Source organism: Lethenteron reissneri, chromosome 14, assembly GCF_015708825.2.
Source record: "Lethenteron reissneri isolate LAM-NWPU_2019-01 chromosome 14, ASM1570882v1, whole genome shotgun sequence".
Lineage (NCBI taxonomy): Eukaryota > Metazoa > Chordata > Hyperoartia > Petromyzontiformes > Petromyzontidae > Lethenteron > Lethenteron reissneri.
Window position 1 is genome coordinate 12,987,778 of NC_083792.1, and position 23,018 is coordinate 13,010,795.

The following is a 23,018-nucleotide window of genomic DNA, read 5'->3' on the forward strand; positions in this document are numbered from 1 at the left end:
AACGACACTCGATTTTGTTGGAAAATGGGCTTGCTGCTCCAGTTATAGGAATACAAATAAGTCATTGTTTTATTACAAAGTTCGAGTTACTCCCCCCTAGTTTTATACTTGACTATTTTTGTGAAAAATTGTAGTTGGTCTATGGTCACTTCCTTTCGGAGTAATTAATAATTTAACCCCCCCCCCCTTTGGTTCTGGCGTCTCGTGATGCTGTGTACGGCATGGGAGGCGAGGTGTATAAATACACGATGGTGATAGTTTATTATTCACGATGATAATAGTTTATTATTCACGATGATAATAGTTTATTATTCACGATGGTAATAGTTTATTGTTCACGATGATAATAGTTTATTGTTCACGATGATAATAGTTTATTATACACGATGGTAATAGTTTATTATTCACGATGATAATAGTTTATTGTTCACGATGGTAATAGTTTATTATACACGACGGCAATAGTTTATTATTCACTATGATAATAGTTTATTATTCACTATGATAATAGTTTATTGTTCACGATGAAAATAGTTTATTGTACACGATGGTAATAGTTTATTATTCACTATGGTAATAGTTTATTATTCACGATGAAAATAGTTTATTATACACGATGGTAATAGTTTATTATTCACTATGGTAATAGTTTATTATTCACGATGAAAATAGTTTATTGTTTCTTAACCATGCGGTGAAACTCAAGAGACCAGGACGAGTCTCATTTGCAAAGGAGTGACCCCCGGTTCACCGACATGACACGAGTACAGCGATAAAGCATTAGGAAGCGGTGCAAACGCAACAGCGTTACATGAGAAATCGAAATTTTTGCACAAAAATAATGATGATGATGTTTAGAAACCCAGCATGGGTGAAGTTTGCGGGGGGGGGGGGCACGGGGGGCAACGCCCCGCACAAACTGGACACCTTTATTAATTTATTTTCAGTAGTTTACAATTAACATGAAACCAGTATTAATTGTATCCTCCCGCGATTCCTAATGCGACGGACAAAGCGAGCCCGCGCCTCCCACCCCCGGCCCCAAGTAACGAAGTCAAACTCCGCCTCTGACTTAAGGGGCCATCCATTAAGTAGGCAGCAGAGATCTGTGAACTCTTGACCCCTCCTCACCCCCCCCCCCCCCTTGTAGGCACGCGAACTCTTTACACCCCCACCCCCGAATCCTATATTTAATACACGCAGAAACGATCAAGGATTAATAATATTAACGTGTTTAAGCAAACAGATAGTCCACCGCCGGACGATCTAACTCATTTGAAGGCCAACGTAGACAAATTTAATGTATGGCCCCTAACCCAGTGATGGTGACCCTCCCAGGGATTCGTCTCCCACCAGACGTCTCCCCACCAGGAGGAATCCCGTCGTGACGGGCGACTTTGCTCGTCGCAGGCACCAGAGGGCGCGTGGCGAATGTGGTTGGAGCGGACAGCGGCAGGGAGCGAGAGTCTGCGAGAGAGGGGGAGGATGGAGGGTGGCGTGGAGGAGGAGGGGATTAGGGGGTGGAGGAGGAGGTGGTGTGTGTGTGTGGTTTTAGTGGGTGGCGCTGCTAGACGAAGGAAGCCGCCTTGTGGCTCCCTCGCCGAGGAAGTCACCGCCCCACTTTTCAAGTTACATCCAAAGAGCCCCGGACGAGAGGCGCACAGACACACGCACAGACACACACACACACGCGTCAAGGCGGGACACTGAAGCGAACAGGGGAGACGAAGACGCACGGACATAGTCTGAAGTAGGAGGCGTACACAGAGAGAGAGAGAGAGGGCGAGACAGACCGAGGACGGGAAGGGAAGACAGAATAAAAGTTGCAATAATCGTTTGCCTGCGTTGCATATCATCAGCTGGGGCTGGCTGCGAGGCCGTGTGAGCGAGTTCGTGAGTGAGTGTCACTCAGTTGTGGTCGCTGCTGTCCTAGTTGCCATCTGCCGGCGCGTGTGTTAGTTGTGCGGCGACAGTATTTGTCTCTGGGGTTTAGTTTAGTTTTGTTTATCGCGGCGGGGGCAAGTCGAGCTTGTGGAGTGGAGAGCAGGAGATGGCAGGCGCACAGCCTGGCGTGCACTCGCTGCAGCTCAAGCCCATCCAAGTGTCAGAAGACCTGCGGAAAGGAAACAAGTTCCTGAAATGGGAAGAGGTGAGTGAGTGGCGACGCCTGTGACACCCCCACACCTGGCTCGCTAGGTGACACACGCCTGCTTCTAGAAGTGACACACGGCTCCATGGCTCTTCACACACACCTGCCCCTTCTCTCCAACACCACGCGTGGTTTACTGATGCCACATCTGGCTCTCTGTCTGTAAGTGACACGCTAGGCTCTTTAGGTGACAATCGCATTGCTCTAGAAGTGACACCCACCTGGATATGCTGGTGGCACACCCTGCACCGCTCCAACACCACACGTGGGTTACTGATGTCACACCACCCGGCTCTCTCTCTCTCTGTGCCACACATATGACCCTCTAGAAGTGACACACCTAGTAGTTCTTTCCGAATTCACACCACACTTGGCTCTGTATTTACTCGCCACACATACACCTGCTTTCTAAATGGACGGCTCTTTAAGAGTACACACACCTGGCCCTTGACTTGACACCCCCTGACTTTCGATAAGTGACACCACATCTGGCCGAATCTCTCTTTAAGTGACACACACCTGCCTTTGTTTACGTGACACACACACCTGACTCTGTTTACGTGACACACACACACCTGCGTTTCTCTAGTAGTGACACACCTGGTTCTCTTAGTGACAAATATATGGCTCTCTCCTGAAGTGACACACCTGGCGGCATACGTGACACACACACCGGACTCTATTTAAGTGACACACACTTAGCTCCCTAAGTGGCACAAACCTGGCTCGATCTGTAAGCGACACACACACACACGTGGCTCCATTGGCACCACCGCACCAGCATCCCACCTTATTGGATGTGACGTCCTTACAATATCACCATCACGGCACGAATGTGTCCAGCGTCGCTTATGCACGGTTACAATGCAGTGTTGTGTCGTGGTGAGCATTCAGCTTCCCTGTACGTGGTTTATCGTGTGCGGAGGCATTTGCGTGGTGTCTATACTGCGGCGCACATGCAATGCGCAAAGTATTTTCATGAGTCAACAAATATTTGTGACTTTCTAATAAAGCTATACAGTAAGTACAACGTGATATATGTCCCGTAGTACATGTGTAAAAACAATCCCAGGGCTCCAGTGCTAAACTGATCATTGACTGGCGTACCATCTGTTGCTCCGAGGCAATGGTGAAAATTCCACATTGCCATGGTGGGGATAAGTCTATTCTTAGCGCAGTCACTGTTGCTTTGTTCCCATCATGCAGTGGCTCAGCTGGTGTTACTCGTCTTGCCAGTCTGGAGTGATGAAGGTCCGCGTTGAGTGCCGTACATCGAGGCTTGGGATGTAGCTCGGTTGCAATACATGGAGACCTTTCAAGTAATAATCCCATGGGTTCAATCCCCGGATAGGGTACAATTCAATTATGTCATCATCACCACCATCATCATCATCATCCCATCTTCTTTGGGATTTGTAAAATGACCCATTACCTTGTGAGATTGCACCGCATGTATAGGATGATGGACAGTTATCAGTTTTATTAAGGAAGTTATGGGTCTCGCCATAGCAATGAGGAATTTCCATAATCGGCTCACGACCAACATGGTATGTGTGTGTTACCTCCACAACTCATCCCATTGTTAAACTCTTGTACCTGTTCATCCTTACAACAGTATGTCATTGTTACTCGTACAACTGTGGATAGCACTCATCATATGTAATAATGTAAACCGCCGATTATCTATAAGTAAATGTACCATCCCAAAGTGGATAAACACATCAAGTGGCTTGCTGATGGAGCACCAATAGGACACACACACTGCGCCCGTTGAGTAACTTGGGGCGGTTGCACCGTTCATGATCACTTATAACGTATTCATTGGATATCGAAGGCTTGCTGGATGATTATTCTCTGCGGTTACCTCCTAAATGTATTCGGTTGAATCACAGAATTGTACGTGGCGAGCCGTGTTACGCACTTGAAATGTCTCGTGAGTAACGACGCAAAGTACAAACCAATCGCCTCCGCTATTGTAACGTTAAGAAACGGTTGAATAAACTCCATCATCACGCGATCTTCGTTAGAGTCTTGTCACTCACTTGCAGTCGATAAAGACGACATTTATAATAACAATCATTAATTCACAGCGCCCCGTCCACAACACATGACTGGGGGAAGGGAGGGCCGTGTCAGTTATTGTCAAACGACCCGTATCAGTTGTCAAACGACCCGTATCAGCTGTGCTGGCTATCTGACTTCACCACGCTTTGTCAATGTGTGCGTTGAGCAGTAAGAATGGGGTGCAAGGATCACTCTGCACTGACGTGAGCCCTGGCCAGGACTCAAACTTCGGCGTTGGTGGGGAGGGTCAAAGTGCAGTGGCAGTTGCCGGCACATGACACGTGCGTGGTGATGCATGGCAGTCGCGTACACGACGCGCACTCCAAGAGCTGCGACAAGTTCACTTGCTGTGGGCAATCTGACGTCTCGTGTCGTTATCCCACCGAGCCGCTCACAGCAAGAGTTGTGCGTTTATTACGAGCTTGTCCATTAGTCATTGCAGTGGGTTAGTCATTGTCGGCTGGTGAGTAGGGTCACCGCACACAAAGCGTGTCGGCACCGGGTGTCTTCTCCGTTCTCACTGCGTGGCCAGGCGCGCAACCTCGCGTCTCGACACCTCCCCGTGAGCACGGTTGACCACGTACGGTGCGAAAGAAGTCCAACGCGCATCCACACGCGGCAGCTCAGACGCAGCAACCGCGCTGCTCGTGGCGTGCCAGACTTGTGCGGACGGGACTCGCCCTTCGTCAGCCACCGAGCGTGACAGATGCTGCTTGCTGCCGTGCGCTCATCACACATTGTGGAATGTCTCGTTGGTGCCGCCTGTTCACGCTGAACAGCCCTGTCAGCCGGCGTCACGTTAATGCGCAGTATTGTTGCGATGCTATCGTGCCCGTGGGTGATTGCTCCATTGGCGAGCTGCCCCTCTACGTTGGCTGGGCATCGTCGTTAGCCATTGTCCATCCACTGCTGGATGAAGGCACACCCACGCTGTTGCCATCTCTCCCGGTCTCCTGCGATGCCACGGTCCATCTCATTCTCTGCACAGGGACCGGTCCCATTGCGCCACCGCTGCGGTGTTCGTCTCGCCTGGCACATTCCCTCCTTTGACTGCCGTTCTTTACCCAGTATTGTCTGTTGCCCATCATACCTTTGAGTGGTGTGGCCTGCCCAAGCCCTCTTATCGTTTGTTAGTGGGTTGTTTACCTTTTATTTCCTTGGCACTCCTATCGGGTTTTCTGTTTGTTGTTTATTTCTGATCCACTCCTACTGGACGGCTGTTTTAAAGAGCTTCATAACTCATCGGATTCCTCCAGGATAAATGCAGATTCTCATTCTGATCTTTGTGGAATCACTGCGATACCTGCTTTGTGTTTATTCCTTTGCTCCACGTCATCCCATTTCTGTCTCTCCATGTAATTCCAATCACGTTTCTTATTATTATTATCATCACCCGTGATCGACCCACTGCTGGATGTATGTCTTCATTGCCAGTCACCGACTATCACGATCCTGCGACGTGACAGTTCGTATTTCGTCTGCACACTAGCCGATTCGAGCGCTCCATCTCCAGGGTGTACGCCCATTCACTTATTTGGTTTCCCCTCTGATGCTTATAGTCTTGATCACCTGCAAATTATTGTGCAGCATCTCTCATCGTTAATCGTTAAATCACGACCAAGCACAGCACCTCGATGTCGTATCGCGCGAACCAACTCATCTCGCGCAAGTAAGTAAAGATCGATCACTCGAGTGTTCAGTGTCAACATTCCGACGGCTTTCGACGGTGCGTGCCGAGGTGACCACACCGCGGCTTCCCGAACACCGAGACGCAGGCCCGGAGCCGACACGACTTTACTCCGACAGCGAGAGAAGAGAGCGACAGGTCAAGCGTGCATCCTTCTTACACCCCGGACATGTGTAAATGTTTTAGGTAGGAATTTGTATTGTGGAGGTGGGGTGGAGTGGGTGCAGCAAGTGAGCGGTTGTGCGATGTCACTGATCTGGCATCGCATGGCCCTCTCTCCCTCCCCCCATTGTCTAACACACGTGGACTGCGCCCCCCTCTCCCTCCCTCTGTCTCTGCCCCTCTCCCCCCATTGTCTCACGCACTCGCTTTACTTGCACGACTTGTACTTGTGTGCTCCGACATTGGCGCTGGCTGCCCTGCCCGTGCTGTTGACGCAGCACGGCTCTGCTCACTCTGGAAGCCCTGAGAAGCAGTCGCATTCGGAGGCTTGCCCCCTCTTTTCTTGTGTTGCGATAGAAACGTCGTGGTTTTTTGCTTTTACTTTTTTTTATTGAAATGTTATTTTATTTGTATTTTTTGTCTACGTGACTTTACCGAAAGAACCAAGAATATGAATAGAAAAAAAAGCTTTACAGTTCACGTTCAAATCTAGCATGTTGGTTTCTCTGTTGTCGGTGGATATCAGTGGCCTGCCCATGGTGCAAGTGGTGCAAGGAGTGAAATTGTCCGTGATAAATTTGCACGTGATAAGCCACTTAGTTGAGCTCACATCTGTGGACAGGTCGCTTCTAAATAAGGAGCTATGTAGCTCAGTGGGCCTTACCTGGTAAAATTAATCATTTTTAATTTAGTTTAGAAATGAGGCCCCATTGTGCAATTTCCTCCTCGCTTGCCCCCGTTTTTGTCACCTGTTGGCTGGGCCAAAATGTAACGATTGCCCCCCCCCACCACACCAGGTGCAGTTGCACCGCCTGCACACGACCGGCTATGGCACTGCTTTCCACGAATGATGGGACTGAAGCAGTTTGACACAACTGCATAGTTTTTTAGTTTTGTTATACAGTTGTGCTATCCTGCTCTCTGATGTATTCTCGGGTTGTGCCACGGAGTTGGTCGGTATGACGACCACCGCTTCGGTCCACGCGCCGTCCCGGGAGCTTCTTCAGAAACTGAATTCCTGAGGAAACTCGCGGTTCATGGAGCGAAACGTCGGACATGATGCACGTGCCGAACAGCACACTGCACAAGCTAGCAACACATATTTGGCCGTTGCATAATGGACATCTGTGAAAAGAGCTCCATAGCTCATTGGATTCCTTCAGTCTAAATAAATAAAGATTCGGATTCTGATTCTAATGCAGGCGTAACGAGGGGAAAGCTTTCGCCCCAACATCCCGAGGTGAGTTGATATTCCGGAAGAGTGTGAACTAATATTATTGGTTATTTCGGTAAAGTCGCGTAGAAGGGAAATAATAAAATAATAAAAATAAAACAATAAAACGATCACGACTTTACCGAAAGATCCAAGAATATGAATCCTGGCAGTCACGAAAGCTTTAAATCTAAACATGGCTGGTCAATTCGCGGGTTGGTGGTAAAGGCAGCTGTGGCCCAGTCTGGGCACCACTCGCTCGGCGTTGTGGCCGGGGAATTGGACTCTGGTAGGCGGGTTCACGGTGCAGTGCTGTCCCATCGGCTGCACCATTCAGTGGCGCAAATACAATAGAGGCCTGCAGAAGTTGGCAATAGCGGGAGCTAATCTTAACGGTTTGCAGTTGTGAGAAGGGCGTGTTTGTTGACGTTGGAACATCACGGCCGTCTCGTATTGCCATGCAGAGAGAATAATAAAAATTAATCTACGGCTCGTCAAGTGCTGTTGATGACAGAGGTTGAGCAGCATATATATAGTCAAATGCTCCTTGCCAAAAGTCAAAATTCAGCAGATACCAGACGAAGCCGCCTGGTACAATGGTCATTTGTTATCTGTGCTTGATAAGAGCGGCTCGAATGTCCAGGGCGGGCGCCTTGCGAAACTCGAGCCTGAGGACGTGGTGGTGGTGGTGGTGGTGGCTTTTCTCGATCTGCGAGGTTCCGTCAACACAAACGACTTGTGCACTGTGCTGTGCAGAAAGATCTCGGGCCTGCAGCGAATGGAGCAGGCCACCTCGAGCACCATTTCACCTTGGAAGTAGCCCCGTTGCCTTTAGTCCAACAAACTCAAAAGGCCAATCTTGAGCAAATAGATGTATTATGTAGAACTTCTTTCGCACCGTACGTAGACAACCCCGTTGATGGGAGGTGCAGGGGAAGGACAACAAACCAAACACGAAAAACAATTCGAAAGGAATTGGTTTTCAATCTAATTTAGATTGAAAACAATCTGGTTTAGATTGAAAACTCAAACGTGGCCAACAGGCAGCAGTGAGACAAAGAGACGACTGCTAATCGATTTCGTCGGTATTCGGGCTCATCAGTAAAGTACAGTCACCAATGCTCACTGCTGCCAAGTCCATCTTTGGGAAAGGAATACGCAGAGACGCGACTTTTGTACTCCGAGGATCCATTTATCTCGCCCACTTGCAACCAATACATCAAGTATGTTCACGATGAGAAACCCCATCTCATATTTTTTTGTCAAGATGTCCTGCTTGCTATGCTGCTGAAATTTGAAACGGTTCGCCGTTCTGCATTTTGCTTTCATTGTGCTTGTGGCTGGCTACACGGCTTATCTTATCACAACACCTACAGTGCTTCTTGGCAAAACGCCACCCTCCCTGCTTCACCTAGATGCTGTGTCAGCCCTTGTGTGTCCACGAACTTTTTGGCTTCTTCTGATACCGATAACCCATCCCGGCTTTTGTTAGAAGGGAGGTGAATTAATACAACTACTCAGATTGGCTTTTGAGTGTGTTGGATTAAATCAACAGGGACACTTCCACGGTATAATGGTTCCCGCACTCGACTTTTAATCCAGAGTTCTCGTCTGCCCCACCTCTGTTCACCCAACAGGATAGGGGTCATCCATTCAGTCCGTACGTATGGAGGGGGGAGGGGGGGTTAACCCGAATGCGTGCCGCTTGCGTGTGGGGGCTCTACTGATAATGTGCGCATAGGAAACGGGGGGGGGGGGGGGTAAAGCCTCCATAATAATTTGTCGAGATTGGCCTTCAAATGAGTTCGATAGTCCGGCGGTGGACTATCTGTTTGTTTAAACACGTTAATATTATTAATCCTTGATCGTTTCTGTGTGGATTAAATATCGGCCGTTCTATAGGATTCGGGGGGGGGGGGCGGTCAAGTTTTGACAGGTTTTTGCCGCCTACTAAATGGATGGCCCCATGCACGGATACAGTCGAGTTAATCTCAATTGCCAGGTCACGTGTGGTGGGGTGCACTGTGGGTACTCGTGCCTCTTGCAAGACAGCTGGCCGGCGTGAAGTAGGCCAAGATACCCTTTTAGAGGGCCCCTCAAGTGTTCCTTCTAGTCGAGGCCCTTCTGCCAGCAGTGGTGTTAAGCAAGGAATTGCAGGGCTGCACTTTTACCTTTTTATATGAACGCATTAGGACTGATCAGTCGGCTATCTTGTTCCTTGCAATGCCCTGGTGAAGAGTACGTTGACCTTTACACCACAAATGGAAGAAATACATCGGCATAAAAAATGTTGTGCTTCCTTTGAAGACAATATGAAACATCAGCAGTGCCAGTCCATCATGCTGATGGACATCCTCATCTTAACTAAAGTACAGTGGCTGGGGAAATAAATAATGCAAGTGTATAGTGGGAAATTATTTCACACTTTTGGTGATTTGTGAACCACTTATTTTCAGTTTGACTGTCTAATAATGCTCACTGGGAGAATCTGTAGGAATTTTGTAATTGAAAAATAATAAAATAAAACAGACCCGAGAAAGTGTTCTTATTGTCATAATTGTAAACGCTTGCATGCTTGTGTTTACCATTTATTGATCGTTGGTTACGTCAATATTTCGCTTTTTGTCTTGTCACTTATAATTGATTTTTCTCAACCATCATTCTTACCGAGTCACTGTTATTGGGGATGTAGAAGCGCTCTCAAGCCATTATTGAAGATTCACTCCGACAAAACCGGTAAGAAGGAAGCTGCCAGGCTTAGATTTATCGAAACAAAAACTTCATTCAGGGAGGCCAGTGGGTAAGACCGTGCTTGAGGCTGTGGTAGCTGGGTCGGCTCAGTGTGTCTGGGTGGTGGGATAAAACCCGTCAGCTGAAGAAGTGCCTCATTTGGTGGATTGATGTATAATGCACTGCTGTCCGTGTCCCTAACTCGATAATGAGTGCTGATATTGTTTTCTCCGAGCCCTCCCCAAGTTTCAGAAATGTCAGCTTTGTCCCGTTGATTGTGAGAGAAACATACAACACTCAAGTAAAACGCTGCACTTACGATGATTTCAGACAGAAAGTAATTTGCTCGCTGATCATATCTCAAACATGTTGGTTGCCAGTGTCTTGTTTTCAGGATGGGTGTTTCATGACAGACCTGATGCTTGCCGTCAGCCACCAGTACTACGTTAATTTATATGGACATTTAAATTCAACGGAGCACGTTTCTTAACCCCCCCCATCCCCACCTCTGTCCTCCCAGCAGTATAAGTGGGTATACCACATTTAGTTGATGAGCAGGCTGCTTGTGTGTGGTGGGGTAAAGTGTGGGTACACCCACCTCTTCCAACACCAGCGTGTCGGAGTAGAGTAGGCCAAGATACCCTCCAGAAGGTCCCCCCAGAGGTCTGTCAAGTAGAGACCTCTACACCTTTACCTCTTTGCACCTTTATATTATTTACAATGTTTTCATGAAGACTGCTCTCTCCTTAAAATGCAGTGACAGCCCCTACATCTTGGCCCTCGCCATCACCATGGCATCACATCCACATCTCTCTTAATGCCGTCGCCGCCGCCTCCACGCTCACCATTGCCCTCGCCGCTGCCATCCATCAACATCGTCTTCTTCTTCACCATCATGTCGCTGGTTTTGTGCGCTCCGCGAGTTGGGACGGAGCGGGGGTCTGCGCGGCCTGCGCCCGCTTGCCCAGCCGCTGCCGAACCCGCGCCGCACGGAACGTTTCACCCAATTGATAAATTGGCACGTGGCAGGACTTAAACACCCGCGTGTGAATAGCGGCTGACATGTCGTTGTCTAATTTCTTTAGTGCACCGTTTTGCAGTGGCACCGAAAAGGGTGGGACGCCGACTCTGTGACATGCGTGACATGTTCTGATTTTCCACGCCTTTCTCGTCCTGATGTCCACATCCGGAACGGGACTGTTCTCTAACTCACGTGCCCGTCGCTCAATGTCCCTCTGACCCTTTGACTTTCTGATTTTACGCCTCTGTTCCGCCATTATCATCCTTATAAGTGCTGTTGGCTGTCATTTTGAACATCATGATAGTTTTTGAAAAAATAGCATATTTTTACACGTGCGAAAATTTACGTACCACCACCATCTTAGTGTTGATGAAAAAGACAGTTTTGTCTATGTGCTGTGGTATTTTAGTTTCTTATCTAGAAAAGTGGGCAAATGATTGCCATCTGAGCGAAAGTCCTAACTGGTTGACATCCAGTGCCCAAGTAAAAGCTGCCTTTTCATGACTACAAATCCTTACCCACATCGTTAAAGTGTCTGAATTGACAAATCGTGGAACTGCCCACGAGTTTCTAGCTTGACGTGGGAAATGAGCAACACTCCAGGAGACACCGTGAAGTGAAGGTAAAGGTGCAGCCCTGAAAGTGCTTGCTCGCGCCACGGCTGACAAGGTCGCAATCAGAATGTTTATTTATACTGGAGGAATCCGATGAACTATAAAGCTCTTTTCACAGATGTCCAGTAGGTCCTCCGCTAGAGGGAGCTCCATCATGCCCTTCTAGAGTTCTCGAGGACATTTGGCATCACTTTTCCATGCTGGCCGGTCGTCTTGGTGGAGGGTTACCCACACCTCGTCCCACCATAGGGAACAGCCAACAGACTATGTGGATACACTCTGTGACTTAAAAAACATTTAACCGTAGTGGAGACATTCTTTTGATTGGTTGGTTGAACAGTGGGGCTGATACAATAAAGTTAAGGTGGATTGGCATGTACATAATTCAAAGGTGACGGCACAGTGGCTTACAACCAGTTTTGGCCTATACAGTACTGTTTACAGCACAAATGCATACCAGCATGGGTTGCATTACTCTGAGATGCAGGCTAATGTGGGCTCACGTCATTACAGCCAGCGACAAGCCACACTTCAAAGACACACTTTGAATACCACGTATGCCCTTGGAATTGACATGTCATTTATATTCACAGTACTTTATATATACACGTTGTATTATCATATATGTTATATTATATGCATATATCCGCGACATTATATTTTTACCCAAGATTATCCTTCTTGTCCACGCTGATGTGGGGGGGTGAACTTCATGGATACCGTTATCCTGGGGGTGGTCTGTGTTGTTCCTACTCCACTTATCCATGATAAAAACAATGCAGGTGAACGGGGGATAATAGGATGAATTTTCTTGCTGAACTATTCTCATCTGTGAAAATAATAGTTGTGAATGTTGAAATGTACACACGTAGCCGGGTTGGCTTGTACCGCGTAGGCAGCGCACAAACACATGCGTCAATTAATGCTTCAATACTCTTTGGTTCTTTCGATAAAGTCACGTAGGTATAAAATAAATCACGACGTTTCGGGCGCAATACAAGAGTCCATCATCAGGTGGGAAAGCGTGGTTTGCTGCTGAGGCAGACTGTTTTAAAAGGATTGAAATGGGTGTAGCTCAAGGGTTATAAAGAAGTGGCCACGGCTAGTGATGTTAATGTGAGAGATTATCATGTAACTGTGAGATAGGAGAGTGGCCTCCTAGACGAGGGCGCTCACATGTCTTTTGGATTCCACTCTCATACCCACAGGCCCTTCGGATTACACCCGTTGGGTTGCACTCCCTCGTCGAGGAGGCCGCTCTTCTTCTCTTTCTTTTCTACAGTTAACATCATGCTAATCTCTCACATTAACATCATGCTAATCCCTCACATTAACAGAGCCACTTCCGTGCCCTCTTATTTCTCACATTTACATCATGCTAATCTCTCACATTAACAGAGTCACTTCTGTGCCCTCTAATTACTCACTTTAACATCATGCTAATATTTCACATTAACAGAGCCACTTCCGTGCCCTCTAATTTCTCACTTTAACATCATGCTAATCTCTCACATTAACAGAGCCACTTCCGTGCCCTCTAATTTCTCACTTTAACATCATGCTAATCTCTCACATTAACATCATGCTAATCTCTCACATTAACAGAGCCACTTCCGTGCCCTCTAATTTCTCACATTAACATCATGCTAATCTCTCACATTAACAGAGCCACTTCCGTGCCCTCTAATTTCTCACATTAACATCATGCTAATCTTTCACATTAACAGAGCCACTTCCGTGCCCTCTAATTTCTCACATTAACATCATGCTAATCCCTCACATTAACAGAGCCACTTCCGTGCAGCAGACCATGCTTTCCCACCTGATGACGGACGCTTGTGTTGCGCCCGAAACGTCGTGATTTATTTTATTTTATACCTACGTGACTTTACTGAAAGAACCAAAGAGTATGGATTCCTGCAGTCACGAAAGCTTCAAATCAAGATTAATGCTTCAATGCATGGATGAATGAATGCATAAATAAACGAATGCACACACGAATAAATGGTTGATTGCATAATCAGATGTGTGGATGAAGGAATGAATGCATAAATTGTTGAACACATTAATGAATGTGTGAAGGAATTCATACATTAACTGGTGTGTTAATGAATGAATGCATGAGCAAATGCATGAATGGGTGAGTGAATTAATGAATGAGCACCAGGCTGTGTCGGGGTGCATGAGTGGAGGGCCGGGTCCCCCTGAGCTGCCCGGTCCCACTGCCGTTCGTTTTCAGTGTTTGCAAATGTTAGAAACCTGCAGATATTCGGAGGAATGTGTCGCTCGATTCCTCTTATCTCTAAACATTTTTTCAGATAAATAGCGTTGTGTCGAATAATGTGGCCGCATACTGTGCCTGTAAAATGGAAATCTTTATTGTATTTACTCTACTGTTTTATATTTATGGATTTGTCTACAATAGCAGCAACACAATCTATTTTCTTTGAATGCAAATAGATTTTTTTTTATTTCAGGGTCGTACCAGCAATACACATTTTATAAGTGTGATTTGTTTGGAGCATTTATAATGGTAAAATAGATGATACATTATTTCTCCCATCCCCCTCACAAATTAAAGCGACATTAAAAACGTGTTACGCTCAGACTTCAATTTGATTGTAAATATTCTTCCCCAGATAGGTGGCAGAGATTTTGTCACGGCATCTTAGAGATCGAACCACGTGATGCATGTCAAGTGCGTGTGATTGTAGGGTCTCACCAATTAAATTGTGCACACCGTGAACGTCTGATGTTGGTCGATAAAAAAATCCGTTTTGATTAATTTAACCCTGTACAGTGGGGTTTAGCTTTTTTTTTTTACATTCGGTACGTAATTGAACACCGTATGTTTGTCTTGTAAAATATGACACTGCAAACTTAACAGCAAAGGTGGCAGTGGCAATGAGGCAGCTCAAAATATGCACCTCAATGTCGAACGTGGTAGTGGGACGAACGTCAATACAGCAGCAACTTTGCCTTTCCGCAGTTGGTGGAATACCAACATTATTTTTGAGTCTCTCATGCTCGCGCTCTATTCCGTTGACTGCCTCAGGTCTACTTCAACAGCGGAACAATTAGGTTCTTCCGCCTCCCGGCCGATTCGATGAGTTGTCACAATTTAAAACTCCGCCAGCTGGAGGCCCTCCAGAGACGAAGTGAAAAGTTGTTTCGTTTTGTGAACGCTGAATTTTACTTGTTGTTAGCCTTGTAAACATTTTTTTCATTTTTATTTAACTTTGTTTTCCTTTTGAAAATATTACTGGGGGCCTCACAGTGCCTGTAGCCCAGGGGCCTACAAAATCTTAATCCGGCCCTGCGTACACCAATGACAAACAGCATATCACCTCCGTGATCTGTCTTGTGATGCAACGACCCACCTGCACATGAGATGATTACATTGCTCCATATCTATAGTGGACTTCCTCTCTGTCGTGTGTCCCTCTTTTAGCTGCCACTTCGTTGTTAGTCTTCATCAGCTGCCATCTGTTCCAGTGACACTTGCTGCCCAGGCCCACGTGCTTGTCTTAAGAGTCGATATGACGTCTTGAACTTGTGTGAATGTGTCCAAAGACTCATCATCATCATCATCGTCACAATCATCGGTGTCCAGTGCACACGTTTCGTCATTTTGTTTCCACTTTCCTCCTGTCTTGTGCCAATATGCTGAAGTAGTGCCACATCTTTCTGTCACCAATCTCTGACGTCGTCAAGAATGCGTGAGGATAATGAAGACAGTTGAAATTCGTCTGCGCTACCTGCTCCGACATGGTCCAGAAACATGGACACGAACATGCAATTAAAATAAAGCGAAGGATATAAAAACTTAATAATTGAGTGAAGAAGCATGGAGGGCTGCATTCCAGGAATTGCACTGAAAGACAGAAAGAGCAACACATGGATGAGGGAACATGCACAACAGATCGCACATCGACAAACATTGGTTCTTCTTACGCAGCAGCTTTGATGCCGTGCACCGCGAGCTTAAGAATCGATATGAATGAATAAATGCGTTGTTCCACTCTCATACTTTGATTGCCGGATCGTCCCCGTCATCAAAGCGTGTATTGTCTCTTTGATGGCACGTTGCACCCCTGCACTTTACATGGGCCTCGTACGGAGAGCATTGGAGGTGATTTTTGTTTATATACTGTGGACCTTGGACTCTTTATAGGTTGGCTTCTGGCGAACGTGAAACAATCTCCCTCTTTGATTGTCCTTTGTGTGTTAGGGTACCTCAGGTTGTATGTGCTCCTGGAGCTGTCTTCTGCATCCTAATCTTCCTTACCAGACCACTTCAAAGGGTGCAATCAATGCCAGCGGTTCTTTGTTTTTCCATGTTAAACGTCGGAAAGAAACTGACTTCAACATTTGCACCACCGTTAGTTTTGTTCAAATGTGCTCCTGTTAAAAATAGCATTCAAATCTTTAAGATCATCAAGACTACTCGCATGTGTGTGTGGATATCTCTCTGTGGGTTCATTAAAGTACTTTGAGTGAGTTGTGCAATAAAAAAGATAATTATTAATCAAACCAACATGGTTAAGTGCCTATTTGCCACTTTATTGTCCAGCAATAACACGTGGTTGACCCAACCCAGGGGCTGATCCTTCTTTAATTGCAGGTCTACAAATCAAATATAAAAGATAAAAGTGCAGCCCTGCAATTGCTCGTTCATGCCACTGCTAATGGAAGGGCCTCCACTAAAGGGAGCTCTAGAGAGCCACTCTGCAGGGTGTTTGGCCTACTCTTCCACACTGGTCAGATATCTTGGAAGAGGTGGGGGTCACCCAAACATTACCCCACCAAACATGATCTGCCGATCGACTGACAGTGGTTGCACCCATTCATACTGCTCGGTGGATAGAGGCAGGGAGGGGTGGGCGGGGGGTTAAGAAACTTGCATCATTCTCTCAACCATCGCACCGGGAGATTGAATCGAACTGGCGGGCGACCTCTGGATTGCAAGTCCACCGCACCTCGGCAGCATCCTCGCATTCGTATTACGGGGCGGTATGCAATGTCTCTTAAACGCCACTATGTCGTTTCTTTGCAGCTGGTGACTTGTCAAACAAGGCTGTGTGCGGATACGGTGTCATTTTGACATGCACAGCACGCTCGGATTCCTGTTATGTGTTGCTGTTGACACCTTGTTTTGTGTGTTTATTGCCATTTGTTCCTGGGCTGCACACATTCGTACGGCTGCTGCAATGCCTCGTCAGCTGGAGAGGTCACCGCTTTAATTTGTCTGCTTTTTGTTGTTGTTTGTTAAGGACTCCAACACGCTGCTCCCTGTGACGTTGGCGGTGGATCCCAATGGACACTTTCTCTACTGGACAGATATGACCAAGGTACTTGTAACCTGCTGACTCGCTTTGCTCCAGCCACTGGAGCTGTGCACTTTTTCTTCTAGATTGAAAACGAGTTTATTTAGTTTGTTGTCCTTCACCCACACCTCAGATTAGCACGGTTGGCAACGTATGGTGCGAAAGAAGTTCAACGTATATTCTGACGTGCCACAGGTGGTTTCCTTCCCATGCCCCATATTCTTCGCTTCAAGTCCAACAATTTTCATTCATACAGAATTTGGATGTATATAGCATCTTTATATCCATAATAGAGGTTTATGGGTTAGATTGCGTAAATATAAATGTTGTGTTGTTAAACCCGCCACCACCCGACACAGTCAATTAGTAAGGTTTGTCACGTAAACAGAACATGCCCGTTTGTTACTAGTTCAGCGCACCGGTGTGCTGGAGAGTAAACCCACAACGTCTACAATTTGAGTACGATATTTTTTCGATTAATTACAACCAGCATTATCAGGCGACAGCCAGAGTTATGTTAAACTGACCATTTCTATATATACTGCATGGATTCTCATAAATATGACTGCATCACGAAATTAATTAATTAATTTAAATCTCAAATTCTGAGTCTGTACTTATGTGAAGAACATTGCATGCCACTGAGATTCAACTGCAGTTCAAGACTAAAGTTCTAGACTTGTCAGTGTGAGGGGAAGCTTGTAGATATAAGTCCACGCAGGATATGCTATTCCCATCCATAGACTCTAAAAGGAAATACGACTTATAGCATGAGAATGGAATAGCCTCCATGATTGTAGTATAGGATGACAGAGCTTGGGAAATTGTTGGCGTCGGTTCTGGCTGCCTCTCCGCTTGTCTGTGGTTGTCTGCACTTTGTAAATCAGTCTCTCTCGCTCGCTCGCTCTGAGAGCGAATTAAAACTGCACGTTAGACATTCTAAATGATTATCACCTGCTTTAAGCAATTAACTCAAAACGTTCATCACTAAAACAAAAATATGCCTTCCAAGTAAAATTATATAATAGGTGACATTTTGGGAAATGGCTCTTCTTGTGTTAGGGAGAATTCACCATTGCCTGAAAATGTGTATTTCTTTTAACTTTTCTTGACGAATGCGTTGAATTTGTTTGCGTATTACGCTGGTGCATCAATGCCAATGCAGTATCGCCCAAAAACTTGCTTGAGGCAATGCATTCTATATTGTTGTTGATTATAATACATTGGTGTGATTGGTTGCGCCATGTTAGACCGTTTACTCTGTTGTGTCACAGACACAGCACTCACGTGCAAAGTGATGCACACTGTAGTATTCAGACTGTGCAATGCAATGCTGAACGCCGATAATGCTGTTCGAGGTTATGAATAGTGCACATGTATAGAGAGCATCCTTGCCTATGCAGTAGTCTTAAAAATAGGAGTGGAATAGACACCAACATTGCTGCCTCACAAGGCCACGGGAGATCAGCAGTGGATATATCATGGATGATGATGGCGAGGTACCAACATAGCTATTCCTACTACAATTCAGGGTTTGTGCATTTTGAATAGTGGATGACAAACATCACAAGTGGGCTGTAAAGTAGCCATGAGATGCAGGTTTAATTATGCATTTTTGAATCTATCCACGTGGAGCTTTAGATCATGATAAGCATGGTTGTGGAGAATATAACTAACAAAATGATAATCAGACAATGTCCCCTTCACACATGCGTCTCCCCACATAAAAACTCGATGCATAATTTCAATACCATTGAATTTAAGATAAGCAAACTCCGGACCAAATTCAACATACTGTATGTCAACGACAAACTGTATGTATGTGCGGCTGATGGGCCATGTAGGATATGCTTTTAGTTTTGATGTGGCCAGACAGATATGTTTAGGGAAACATTGTCTGCTTATTTGTTTTGTTATGTGGAGCTTTGGATGTTCTCGTTTCGTTGGATTTTCTCCAGGCACTCTGATTCCTTCCCATGTGCCAAACACTCACTACAGTAATTCTCTTCTCACGACATCCTAATGCTGGACCGTCCTGACAATGCGCCTTGACACCCAGTACGGCTTTTCTGGCTCAGTTTAGGGCATTATCTGCAGTCTTGATTGCAGTCTTGCAATATTACTACGTGCGTGTAAAGTACACAGGGTGGCCTGCTTAATTCACCACATCACAATTAGTTTCACGTGAACATTTTTGAGTGTCCTCTCTTCATGGCTATGAGGAAATGGCCACACATCTAAAATCTGATCCTCTACTATATTTTATTCACTCTCACCAGTATCGTCAGCCATTACCCACTACTGTACCGCTAGACGATGGCCACCCCACATCGTTTCCATCCCTGACAGTCCCGCAGTTCCACATCTCATCTCATCTCGCTCCCGCACACAAGCCGATTCCATTGCTCCATCTCCGCAGCGCTCGTCACTTGAGACGCGGGGTCTCCTCGTGGCCGCCACCTCCATCGCAAATCGTGTCCATCGGCCATCATCCATTCCAGCGCAGACCCCATTACATATCTGAACCCTGTTCCATCCTGGTCACATTCCCTGTACTCTGTGCTCATGCTGACATAGTGAATAAAAAAGAAAGACCCAACCGCAAATGCGGTTACATCGACCCTGTGGGGCACCCTTGCAGTTGCAGACGAACGCCGGTAATGAGCTTGCGTGGAAACATTAGGAGTGTGTTGGGGTCAGACGCGAGGGTTGGGGGAGGTGTGGGAGTGCTGGTTGAGAAGGGGAGACAATAAATGTTGCGTCGGTATGAATTGGCGCGACACCAATTAGTACGGCGGTTCACCTTTTACACCTTAAACGAACGCCGATTGTATATACATGACACGCACTGTATAAGATGCAGGCACAATCCGCAGATTAAAATAACTAATATAATATATATGCACACACTCAACGTATATTGTTTGCCCGATTCCACAGTCACGGGTTTATAAGACGAATGCAACAGGTACAGTGCTGTTGTTGTATATAAATCACAATGATTATTTATAGCCCTTTGTCCACTGCTGGATAAATGCCTCCCCATGCCATGCCAATAAGTAAGCATTGTGTTGACCATACTTAACAGGGCTGTTTACTGCAGGTTGGTGAAGGAAGGAGAGCACAGAAACACAGTTTAGTAATTTCTCACCACTGATGTCTGCCACGGCTGGTAATCATCAGACTCTGATCGTCAGGCTCGCAGTGCAGTGCCGTAATATCACTTCGCCACTGCTGCACCCATTTAATAATCGCCGCTTAAAATAACACAACAGACCAACCACTGCACCACCGTGTATTTGTATTCTTTAATTACATTTTAAGTATTTTGACCCTTTTGAGATTAACCTTCTTGGCCAAAACGTTGCCAATTTTCGATTCCCTTTCAGGCAAGCTGTTTGTTTTCCTTTTGAGTCACATGATATCACTCGATGTGCATTTTTCTGAAGCACCATTGATGTACCGTGCTGTGTTGGATGTTTGCTATGTTTTGATAACGGTGCATTTCGCAAGTGTTGTTGATGGTTGCCTCTTTCATTACATAATCATTCGGTGACACACCTCAATGGCTCGAGGCCATCACGTACGTGCAGAATCCTGGCTGCCTTCATCTGCACAGCTGCCCCCATCATTAGTATGAAAGGTAGAATGTGCAGCCCCGTAATTCCCTGCTCATGCCACTCCTGGCAGAAGTGCCTCAAATACTGTGCCATGTGCCCCTCGAAAATGAAACTAAGCTCAAGTATATTTTATTTTACCAGGTAAGGCCCAATGAGCTATACTGTAGAGCTCGTTTTCAGATGCCACAAATGATAGCTCAGTCAAGTGACTTAGCATGTATAGATTTATAGCAGCAGCCAAATACTCTAAAATCACATTTCTCAATGTGGAGGGAAAAAATCCACGTGACCACGGGGAGAACATGCAATCTCAAAATATACAGCAACAGGCGTCAGGGTTGGCATGGAACCCACGACCTCCAGTAGACCAGGCGAGGTAGTTAACATCTCGCCACACGCAGGCCAGTCAACCTGTAAGAGGTTGTAGCTACCCACGCTTTACCCCACCACATGTAACACTGCCGATTGACTCACGATGGTGAACCCACTTAAACTGCTGGGTGGACAGAAGTGTCTTGAGTGGATTTACTAAACTTGCAGCATTGTTTCACCTGCCGTGCCGGGAGATCGAATCGAACTGGCGACATCTCGGTGACAAGTCCGGTGTGCTCACCATCACAACACCATGGCAGCATCTCCAGCATTAGTAGAATAGAGCAGTTGGCCAAACGTTACATTTCTTGGGAGGAGAAGCATCTATATTTAATGATCCAAGTGTGTGTATTTTCTTCTCTCTTTTCTGCAAATCGGGTGTAATATATCCAGCTTCCTTCGTGCCAGGAAAGATGAGTCTTGGCCGAATGCATAATGACATCATTTGGTTTCCATGGTGATGTGCATGGCTATATTCTGGATTTTAAATTGTCAGAAAGGTCAAACATTTCAGACTTATGTTTAATTTTGAACTACAGTATATATATGACATATTTTGTGCCTGACAATTATTCACATGTGCTTTTGCCGATGTGCTTTAGTCAAAGCACAGTACTAGACTGAGGGTCTTGAACATCATAGTTCTTAACTTTTTGTGCATCATGTGGGAATGTAATGCTGTATATATTTTTTCACTCGGATGTATCGTAATTATACACCATTTTCGCCTTCTGAAATATGTTTGTCGATGCTCAGCATGTTTAAAACATTTGCTGTGTTTTACCATAAAAACGGAGTCACATATCATTTCCAAAGCAGGTCAATTGGATATTTGTCACGCCTTCACTATGTTATGTATACATCAACATTTTGATAGGGCACAAAGTAAATATTATCAAATCTTATATTTCCGAAGGATTATGTAACTCGAATGTATAATTTGTTTCTGAATCTGCAAAATGTACGTGTGTATACATGTTATGAATTGAAAGTTATTTGTTTACTTCGTTTTGTTTGCTTTAAAAAGCTTCAACACGAAAGTTTTGGTGGCTTTCATTACAATGTCCTGAGCCTCACAAGGGCCCCCAAGAGACGTGGTTAATCATGCTCTTTAATTGAGCCCCACGTGCAAAATGAAGGGGCTTGCGATGTCAACCGTTGAAAAGTTACGACGGAAACTGGGCTGGAGCAACTCGTTCATGTGCAATGAATGAGCTTCTCCAGAGCTTCGTGGTTACACGAGGACCCAGGCAGCTGAGCCAGAACTGAAGAGAGCTGGGGTCCCCACGTGGCACAACGGGCCCCCCGCGGCACAACGGGCCCCCCCGCGTAAGCTAAGAGGTTTGGCCATTTGACGCTGCGAGGTTTGTGGAGAACCAGCGTCACGAGTCGTCATTACACACAAAGATGCATTGTGCATAAGCCAGGGCTGTGTGCAGTCAAATTATTTTTTGGCACAGTGCGACTTAGAAAAATGGGAGGGGGGGGGGGGTTGGGGGGTGGGGCGCGGGGGAGCGAGGGCAAAGGTGTGGGCAGGGTAGGAGAGGTGGCGGGGAGTTATGGGGGCAGTGGGGTGATGCCGGGGTTGTTTTCAGGGTAAGGTTGTTAGGAGCAAGTGAATGGAAGGCAGGGCGGGGGGAGACAAAATCCAATATAACTCACGTGCCGAATTTAATCTCGAAATGCCGGTCGCGTTTCTTTTCAAAATTTCACGATGTCAATCGGCGATATTAAAACTTTCTTAGCCAAATCGGCTCGCCAAATTGGAATGTTTTAAGCCGAGATTTCATCGCCTTATTTTTTGCCCGCATTAAGCAAACCTGGCTTTTCCTATGCGCCTTGATAGGAAATTGCAAACGTAATGGAACAAGGTTCTTACGGCGCCACACGGTGCAAAACTGTGGTGCACAAATAAATGCGCTCGTAATGGCAAGCAGCTGGCAACGGCTCACTTGGCTTGCTCGCAAGAAGCGCTTTTACGGCACCTTTGTTCACGAGGGGAGAAGTGAGCGGCGGGGATTAGGAGCAGATTTATCAACCGCGCTGAGCCATTGCTGGA

The 23,018-nt window shown here is 46.2% G+C and overlaps 1 protein-coding gene across 3 annotated transcripts in view; it reads left to right on the plus strand.

The window, feature by feature from the left end:
- Window positions 1-1,568: 1,568 nt before the first annotated feature.
- LOC133342426 (1-phosphatidylinositol 4,5-bisphosphate phosphodiesterase beta-1-like) overlaps window positions 1,569-23,018 on the plus strand; it is a 148,327-nt gene continuing 126,877 nt past the window's right edge. For all 3 annotated transcript variants that reach the window (XM_061551604.1, XM_061551605.1, XM_061551606.1), the window contains exons 1-2: window positions 1,569-2,149; window positions 16,914-16,991. In XM_061551604.1, the coding sequence (XP_061407588.1) occupies window positions 2,051-2,149; window positions 16,914-16,991 (177 nt within the window). In that variant the 5' untranslated portion in view covers window positions 1,569-2,050. The remainder of the gene's footprint in view (window positions 2,150-16,913; window positions 16,992-23,018) is intronic.